A 9760-nucleotide genomic window follows, 5' to 3' on the forward strand; every position below is an offset into this window, starting at 1 on the left:
CGGGTTTTAGGACGCGTCACTTCGGCACTCTATTGGTGTGATTACGGAGCATTAGAAATGTATTTTCTCCCACTTTACGTTTGTTTTGGACGTAACTCTACGTTTATTTTCTACATATATTTGCCATTCATTGTCTTGCTTTCCTACAATGCGCCCGACCACGCACGGGGCTGCTTATTATAAATGCATTGTAATAAATGGTTCGGCTGCATTAAATATTACACATCTAGCGTTGGTCTTTATTTATCTAATGAGATTTGGCTTAACACGGACACCAGAAACTGTATTTTTCTTTACCGTTCGGTTTTAATTTCACAATAAAGTTGATAGTAATATTATGTTTGATATTATTATGTTGTATTAACTAGACCACTGGGTCATGTTATTAATAGGGATGGGAACGATTAATCGAATATTCTAAATTATTCAGGTATTCGAATATGAGTTATGAATATTTCTTTTTTTGAGAGGGGTGCCTAAATTGATTAGATTACCTATTATCAAATGGAATAATTCAATGTATACGACAGTGCCATAGCTAAATGTGTTAGGTCTAAAGGTGTATTTTGCTCCGGTCACTGGTCCCTCACAACGGGCAGAGCTGCAGGTGCTGATCTCTCTCTCTCGCGTCCGGTTATACTTCACTCGCGTTTATGTCCAAATCCATCAGATCTAGCTAGTTCTAGCTAATGCTATGGCTGATGCCCCTCCCCACACGCAGATCACGCAGACTAAAACCTCATCTTATGCCCAAATTCCAGCTGAGAGGGTCTTCTCTACAGCTGGCCTGATTGTGAACCGCCTCCGCACCCGCCTCTCCCCTGAGCATGTAGACATGCACATATTCTTAAACAAGACTGAGTATTGAATAGCTGCATTCTGTGCATAGGTCCTGTTACAGGTTGTTGATCTCTGTTGTATTACGTTACCCTAACCCGTTATGTTGTTCGTGTATGATCCCCCTTTAATTTAAAAACCAAGTTATGTTTTAGCTGTCAACTGTTCAAACTGTGATCATCAGTTCAATACATTTGACACATTCGACTTGGTTTCTATACCTATTTCAACATGTATTTATTTTTATTTATTTTTTGTAAAACACATTTCTTTTCTTTTTTTAGGATTGTGTGGTGACTCTAGTTAACCATAATTCACTTTTGGGTCACAGTTCCTACACGGACCTTGTTTAGTGTAACACCGGAGATATAGGTTGCCAAGCTAGAGCTAGCAACGCACTCTAACTTGACTCTCATCACTGAGTACATGTCTGATATCACTATTGCTTGATGGAAAATAAAGAGTCGAAATCCATCTTAAATACTCTGCCTCCGACTCCTTCTTACCGGCACTACACTGGTGACCCTGCATTTTTCGAGATAGTTTCCGGAATTTTTTTTGAACATGGCTGAACGAGATGTTTTCGTTAAGCTGCCGGAGTTTTGGGAGCATGCCGCGGAGGCTCACTTCGCTTGCAAGCATCTCCACGACAAAAGTTTCCGGTAGGGCCGTGGGTCCACCACGTGGGTGCCATCCAATATGACGTAAATAACGTCATATCGGATGGCAAATGTGGATCAGCTCATTGTAGCCCCGTTTCCAGAGATTTGGAATCACGGAGGAAAAGAGAGAGGGTTTTATTTTCTGACACTTTGTGAGTTCCCTGACACGCCGGGGACACATATTTATATATAAAATACATCAAAAAGAGCATTTTGCATGATAGGTCCCCTTTAAACAAACAATGGCATTATTTTTGAATGGAGCCAGGCTGTTTTCCCTGATTCCAGTTGTTATGCTAAGATAAGCATCATGTGGCTTATGATCCAAACATACCACTGTGTTGAAGAGGCATCATTTTTAAAATGTCTATCTGCACCTGCAAAATACTGCCTGGGTCAGTCCGGTGCCATACACTCGACTGAAAGCTACTGTAATCCACTTTTATACGCTCTGATCCATTTTGTGTTTTATTGTTTTATGACTTTCTTATGCAATGCCTATTCTGAATCAGAATCAGAATCACAATATTCTTCCCACACAGGGGAAAGTTGCATTTGTTACAGCAAGAAAAGAGCCAAAGTGAATAGCTTAATATCACTATATTATTGCATCATCTATGATAATGCAGATGTGGCGGCCGGTATCTGCAATGACGGTTGATGCTCAAACATTGAAGTTGATGGACAACCCTAACCCTAACCCATGTGTACCTGATGTACATTTTTTATGTTGAGATGCCTGGCAAAGTACCTTCCAATACAAGTAAGCAGTGTTTCTGTTGCTGCTGTTTTGCAGTGTATCCCTCCCCTCCTATGCAATGATCCAAAAATGCACACGAATGCATTTCTGTTTTTAATGTAGTCATAAATGGACTACAACTGCAATCAATTATCCTTGAATGTATCATCTCAGCTGATCATCTCACCACCCCTCCTGTCTTTATATTTTAAACAAATGTAAACGACCATTATCTCTTTTTATGAAAAAAGAACTTTATTCAAATATTATAAATGGTACAATATGATACAACACAGTAAACAACATGGGACAAACAACATGTACTGTAGGTAGGTGACTGTGCAAATGAACGGGATTGTGTTGTATGCATGTGTGTGAGTGTGAGTGTGAGTGTGAGTGTGAGTGTGTGTGTGTGTGTGTGTGTGTGTATCTATAACCGACTGAACACTATAATAGTTTCTCTGTTTGAATCCTTTTATCTACACAAGCAGATTTGTTACTAGCTAGCAAAGAAGCTAAGCCACACAGGCAGCAAATGTGTGGCTTAATGTCAAGTTTTTCTTTACACTTAAAATGATTACATTTATTTAAATAAACGGTGCATTTGTATTCTTATAAGCACAACACAATGTAGGTTTGCATATTGCAGTAATAAGTAAATGGTTAAATGACGTGTAGTGCTGGTGTAGATATCAGGACTCAAATTTCTTTGGTCTTTCCAGCTACGGAGGTTAGAAGGGAGTGGGCAAAGGTCATGAGGTCAGTCAACCTTCTGTTGCAGTCGCGATTTCAACATCCTACCACTTGTTGCCTGTAAGGTCAAACATGGGATTTACCAGGGCAACCAGACCACAGGATGCAGGGGTAATTGGTTTATTTAAATACAATCCAGAAGGAGCAGCAATTCAGCTTTCCTAAAGATGCACAAATAATCACAGAAATAATGTCGGAACATATTAAAATCAACAAAATAATCAAGCCTTGGCGGTCCCTGTTTGGCCCTACAGTGGAAAGTGGAGGGCGTTTTGCACCTCAATGCAGCGTGTGCTCTTTATTCTATCTGACACCTCCTTTCCATTTCCATTGGATGTGAGATGCTTATTTGGCAGTGATGACCGCTGGCATGTCAGTGGTGATGACCACTGGCATGTCAGTGGTGATGACAGGTCCCGCCCCCTCCTCGTCACTCTCAGTGCTCTCATCTGAGTCGCTGTCAGCGGCTCCAGGTGTGGCAGTGGCCTCCTCGCTGCTCTGGCTCTCCTCGTCCTCCGACTCCTGGCTGGCGCTGGCGCTGTCGCTGGCTGTGCTGGCGCTTTCCTCCTCCTCCTCCTCTTCCTCAGGAGCGCTAGAGCTCTCGCTGGTGGAGGCGTCGCTAGCGCTGGCGCTCTCCTCCTCTTCTGGGAAGGAGGCCTGGCGGGGGCTGACGACCTGGTCCTGAGAGGTGCCGGAGGAGGCGCCGAGGCCCTGGCTCTCCACCTCAGGGGTGCTGGTGTCCTCCTCCAGGAGCTCAGATTGGACATGAATAGCCTGGAGGGGAGGCAGAGGAAGAAATGGAGGATTAGTTTGATTTGTCTTTCTTCTATTCAAGTTGTTTGTAGGGTTTTGTGTTAAAACATTAGGAATAGCTTTGATTCTGCTTATTGTAAAAGCGTACATATGCGTAGTCAGCCTGGTGTCTTTTGCATGGTGTCAATACCAACGTTTTTTCAAGGCCCTGTTTAACGTCTGCATTGGATATATTGGGCTTGCAATTTAAACAATGTAAACCCATTCATGGCAACATTAGACACTCAGAACCACTTATTCGAGTCAGGTTATTTCAATGTCAATGAAGAAATTGTTGGATCGATGGATGCGTCAAACAAACACAGGACTTTCACCCTCCTTGAGTACCGGGTGAGACCCAAAGTCAACGTTGGCTAGGTTAAAGTTATGTAGTAAGTTAAGTGACATACTTTACTTAGATCACAAACATAACTTCCTTATTTTAACCATGATCTTTGACTAATTCTTAGAAAGTATTTCGTTTTTTAAACTTGAGTGATACCAGGCGGTTGACCAAACGTAGGTTTTTAATGAGTGGGAATGAGAGCGGTTAGGTTAACGGCAACTTAGTAGGTGTTAGAAGGTAGCACCTGTGTGGTACTTTCATCTAGCAGCACATTGTATTACAGCTTGTCTTTTTTTTCCGGACAGACTAACACTGTCAAGAAACCATAACTAACCTGTACCTTGTACACCTTCAGTGACTTGTCCACCTCGTTGCCCTCTGTCATGTCGTAGTCCATCTTCTTTCCGGTGCCCATGAACTCGTAGGACTTGTAGGGGCCGGGAACCTTGTGGTAGGATTTCTCCTCCACGTAGTCGATGGACTTGTAGTCGCTGGACTTGTAGTCGCTGGGGTAGCGTCCCAAGCTGTCGCCACGGCCTGAATCTGTGGCGGGGATGTCGGTGACGATGGTGGGAATGATGGGCTCAGCAGTGGTCTCAGCCAAGGGTTCATCTGTGGCTAACACAATGGTTTGTGTGGAAGGAGCGGGGGACGAGGATTCGCCCGACTCTGCGCTGTCGCTAGATTCATCTTCATCGGTTACCTGGTCAAACAGAGGGAGGTGAGAGTTGGAGGGTTCAAATATGCTTTGGTGTTTGGTGCAGATGGCCAGGTTTGAATTTCCCACCCTGTACCTTTTCTATGGATGTCACAATCTACTTTGATAAGCAATCATTATTTTGAGGAACAGATGAATAGGCTTTTAATTGCAGGACCACTCACTCTCAAAAAGTGATTGTATATGTTATGTCTGTATATTGACAGCAATACATTTTGACTTATTTTACATTGTCTATTTAAAAAAAAAGTGGTTTCATCTGTTTCCCAAACATCTAGAAATGTCCATTATCCAACCAGAGGTGTTATTTACTTACAGTCTCCTCTGTTTCATCGTCATCATCGACATCATCATCACTGTCTTCACTGTCCTGGCTGCTGACAGAGGCTGTTTCTGGGGATGAAGTTGTGTCAGCGCTCTCTGATTTGACTTCTACTAGAGCCTCTGCTGCCACCTGCTGCAAGAATCATTCAATCACAAAGTGTTCAACTTTCCTAAAGTATATCTGCGGTCTACAAACAAAAGAATAATCAAATGTTGTTAAAAGATTTCAAATACTGATTTGACGTCTCTCACCTCGTCTTCATCTGAGCTCTCTGTGGTCTCGTCTGAGTTTGTAGAAGGTGCTGCTTCAACGTTCTGCAACAAGAGAAAGACAATACATTTGAATAATCCTCATGTCACATGTTTTAAAAGATTTGAGCCATTCTGACTATTTCTTGCAAAGCGTAAATGGATACTCTAGTGATTTTGTATTGCACTTCAATAAAGTAAAGGGAAACACATGATAAAGGTTGACAAAGTTAGGGTTGACTTCCCTTGGGTCAAGCCCCAAAAATAGTGGATGCAACATATCCCACAATGCAACTCAAAAGCCTACATTTTTCAAGCTCCACACCTCCAGCTTGAAACCCATTTCTTCTTTAAAAAACGGCTTCCAATCGCAGATAAACATGATCAAATCATCGACAAAACATAACAATAGATATGGAGGTCTGAATAAATCAAAAATATTTTACCTGTACAGGTGCTGCACGAAGCTCAGGAAGCGCTTGTTTCGTGAGGGCTGGAGCTGCTGGTCTTCTCCCCTGTGGACAAGATCAACCAACACGAGTTCATGTCGAGCTATTTCTATGTTTTTCAATTTCTAACTCTTTCTCTCCAGATACTCACCATTTCTTCAGAGCTCTCTGAACTGCTGACAGAAACCTTTCTTGCCTGAAAAGCAAACAAATATATATTTACATATTGAATCGAACATTAGTCAGAAAGTAAAGTAAATAAAGAAAACTGATGTAATCTAATGCATTTTAAGACTAAATCTACGGTAGCCTTTAGAGGGAAGTTAGAAAAAAAACAATCTGGGCACCTATATCTGATTGAAAGCTTATCAAAACAGTTTTCTTCCTTTGCTTATGATTTAAAACGATGATAAATTGGTGGAAATGGGCGGGAAAACACCATTGGTAATACTTGTTTGGGCTACAACAACAACATAAATGTCACCTGCTACAGAATCCAAAACTATGTTCTTACTTGTTGTTAAATCATAAATGTAGATCCAGAATTTATTTTTGTTCAGACTTAGAAAACGGATAACCAGAAACGTTTTTATCTCATGCATCTTAGGAATTATGTACAAAATGGTTCCTGTCATTTCCACAAAAGTTACATTGCAGTTTTGCCTCGAACGACAGAATGACTTACCGGCCGGCAGAGGACTGTGGCGAAGAGCAGCACGAAAACAACGGCAACTTTCATTGTGTCTGGATGGGGGGAAAACCAAAAACATGCAGGTTGAGGTCACACAATAAAACATTGCTGTACAACACAATAAAACAATGAAACATAATCACGAGGCACAGAGCTTGTTCTATATCGAATACTCGCCCGGAGGCCATAACTTCACAGGAAACACAATGACATGTCAAACCTAAAAAGGAGCTTCTAGTTTCCTCCGTCAATTATCTCGCCCAGATTCCTTCTAAAAAATGTAGGCAGCACCGGCACACTTCTGTTAACTAGCAGTGGCACTTCCGGAGGCCTTGGTAGTTCTCAGGAAGTCATTAAGTCCTTAATTATACACCTAAACGTGCATTTATGTGACCCTGACAACTCAGTTTGAGATAGTTAAACATTTTGTCTGTCATCAGAGCGAGAAAATCACATCATTTTGGTGCGTGGTTTATTCGACTATCGGACAGGATGCTTCTGGACGATTCTGGTCGAGAAGACGTGAGAAAATAACGGGTATTATTTTTTGTGGGTTTTTGGCTGAAAAGATTGAAGGAAGAAAACTGGAAACAGTTCAAGGTTTTTACCATCTGAGTCTAGTAACAGTCCCCTCAGTCACTCTGCAAAGCACTTTGTGAGGAGGTATTACACTTTATGCTTCTCATTACAATGAGCTGCTGACTGTAAACAGATGTCGTGAAATAAAAGACATCAATCTACACTGCAAGAACATTTATTTGGCTACTTCTTTTTAGGTTCAAGGAAATATATTTACTTTGAAGTCATCTAAAACTCCACCAGCTCAGTCCCTTGTTTTCAGAAATAAATAAGAGTCAGCAAAGATAAATATCCCAAAATAAGGCAATGTGCTAATAGCTTTAAGACAATAAGAGGGAATACTTCACTTTTTGGGTACTATTTAAAAAAACATTTGATTAAGATGAAGTTTGAGGTACATAAACAAAACTCATATAGGGTTAGGGTTATTGGGATGAGTTTATTGATGGTATTGGGATTTTTTGCAAAGTCACAGCAATGGTAATTCTTGCCAACACAGACTTTTAACAGTAACATGTCATGAACATAGAGCAGGTATTGTCAACAGCAGGTTTATAAACCCTTCTATTTGTCTCTGTTCAACTCTCTTACTGTAACAAGCTCTTCTTTTAGCGGATGCCGTGGGAGGAGCAGTCTGAGTGTCTGCGTCTATCTGTAATGATGGACTCTTCATACTGTATACTATGTAATTCACCGGGTTATAACTGGAAAGCCACAGCACAGCAGAAACATGAAATACGCCCATATGTATGCATGTGTGTATTTCTGTATACGTCTATCTTTGAGTGGCATCATTTAAGTTTCAGTACTCGAAAGTATGGACATTATTTCTGGACCCCGCTGTTCTGTGTTAGTTCTAGTATCAAGGTCAACATTTGGTTAGGGTAACAGTACGGTTTGGGGTTGGACACATAGCTGTGGTGGAATACTCAAACATGTTGGGAAATGTGTTTATTCATTTTAATTTTTCCAAGAATTTTGAGAAGAACTGTTCAAGTCTTATATCTGCATTTTAGGAAGCTGAAGCTAGCAGGGAATTAGCCTAGCTTAGCATAAAGACCGGAAGCAGTGGGGTAAAGCGGTTAGCCTAGCTCTGTCCAAAAGTAAACTCTCTGAAACTCAATAATAAAGACATTTATTTTGTTCAATTTGTACAAAAAACTAATTGAAAAAAAAGCAAGTTATAGGCCGGACTATTTTCTGGAGTATTGTTTTAGAGTGAGGTTGACAGGATTCCCCTAACCAACCAAGCTCTTATTTTTTAAAGTGAACTCAGAGGACCAACAGGATAATGTCTCTTCAGATTTTCAGTTAAAAACTCTGTACACTGAGCTGGTAGTAACTCAGTGTGTGTGTGTGTGTGTGTGTGTGTGTGTGTGTGTGTGTGTGTGTGTGTGTGTGTGTGTGTGTGTGTGTGTGTGTGTGTGTGTTGCCACTGTGTTTATTCAGTGTGGTTAGTCAGGTCATGTGACACCAGAAATTAGTTCCCTGCTGCCCACAGCTTCCCCTTCCCGCCTCTGTGTCACTGTGTAACTAATCAACCAATCAAACGCAGCCTCTTGCTAATCCCAGGCGGACTAGCACCACTGTAACTCTTAAAGAACGCATAATTAAATGTAATAAATTGCAGAGCATTTTATGACGATGGATAACCAAACCCTCCTTGTGGCGCACAAGTTTGATGTTAACATTTCAAACCAGTTTGTATAACATTTGAGTTCAGATTGTCACACCAAAATGTTTCTCTTGTTTATAAATTTGATAGACTTTTGGGACTAGATGATGTTTTCTCTTTTTGAAAGTATTAGTACAAAATAAAAGTAAATTAAATGTCAATTGCAATTTTTTCAGTGTAGTATTTCTCAAATGTTTCTTAATTACTCATAAGTCTTGAAATAAGTAATTAATAAAGAAAATGAAACACACTGTTTCAAATGTGATAGTTAAAAAGTAATTCCAAAACTGGTGGGCATTAATCTGTTTAAATAACAGCCCCCACTTCCTAAAAGATGTTGGAAACCAGCAGAGATTAACCATTATTCAAGAGCATTAGTGAGCCTGGTACACTGTCAACAATGACAATAATAATTAGTTTGAACATGTAGATATTTTATCAAAACACAACTCTTGTTTGATTGAGATTAGAAGGATTGTACAAAAGATAAACAAAAAATATTAAAATTAAGATATCGCTTCTCTAAGATATTACTGAATGTAGTAGCATTAAGATTTCCCTTCATTGGAACTATAAGAGACCTGGCCTAATAACGAAAAACAGCCCAAGACCAAAATTAAGTAGACAACACCTTTGCCCATAACTGTAAATGTACAGAAGAACTTCAGGCCTCTCACCCTGAACGTTTCTTAGGGTTGAATTGTATTTGGTAATGTAAATAAACCACATTTCCAGCAGCTTCGACAAATATTAACATCTCAACATGCCACCAATGCTCCAAAACAACTCTTACTAAACAGTGCTCAGAAAGTCAAATCCGTGTTGATCCTGACCTTGTTTGCAGTCGCAGGAAGTGACAGGAGTTCAGCAGACTGTGGAGCCGAAACACGCAGACGTGGTTTGTGTTTGGTTTATCTCCTGGGTTTCCCTGGATGATGTTTGTGCT

At 40.6% G+C, this 9760-nt stretch overlaps 1 protein-coding gene across 2 annotated transcripts; it reads right to left on the reverse strand.

Moving 5' to 3' along the window:
* Nucleotides 1–2481: 2481 nt before the first annotated feature.
* On the reverse strand, nucleotides 2482–9760 carry LOC104947412 (osteopontin-like). 2 transcript variants are annotated; one of them, XM_010773411.1, is made up of 8 exons: nucleotides 9648–9760; nucleotides 6555–6613; nucleotides 6021–6065; nucleotides 5867–5935; nucleotides 5424–5486; nucleotides 5164–5304; nucleotides 4470–4832; nucleotides 2482–3765 (listed from the first exon to the last, which is right to left on the reverse strand). In XM_010773411.1, exons 2-8 carry the CDS (start codon nucleotides 6606–6608, stop codon nucleotides 3337–3339), a joined length of 1164 nt encoding a protein of 387 aa, XP_010771713.1. In that variant the 5' UTR covers nucleotides 6609–6613; nucleotides 9648–9760; the 3' UTR covers nucleotides 2482–3336. The 2 variants fall into 2 exon arrangements, with proteins under 2 accessions (XP_010771713.1, XP_010771712.1); XM_010773410.1 differs by having other exon boundaries at nucleotides 4464–4832.

The sequence above is a fragment of the Notothenia coriiceps genome, unplaced genomic scaffold, assembly GCF_000735185.1.
Source record: "Notothenia coriiceps isolate Sejong01 unplaced genomic scaffold, NC01 NC01_scaffold00012568, whole genome shotgun sequence".
Taxonomy (NCBI): domain Eukaryota; kingdom Metazoa; phylum Chordata; class Actinopteri; order Perciformes; family Nototheniidae; genus Notothenia; species Notothenia coriiceps.

Excerpts from the sequence above, each read along its gene's own strand:
- LOC104947412 (XM_010773410.1), bottom strand. The coding sequence starts at position 6,608 with ATGAAAGTTGCCGTTGTTTTCGTGCTGCTCTTCGCCACAGTCCTCTGC. Across the intron at positions 5,305-5,423 it reads AGAGCTCAGATGAAGACGAG|CAGGTGGCAGCAGAGGCTCT; the intron begins GTGAGAGACGTC and ends TGATTCTTGCAG. Across the intron at positions 4,833-5,163 it reads ACGATGAAACAGAGGAGACT|GTAACCGATGAAGATGAATC; the intron begins GTAAGTAAATAA and ends CTGTTTGACCAG.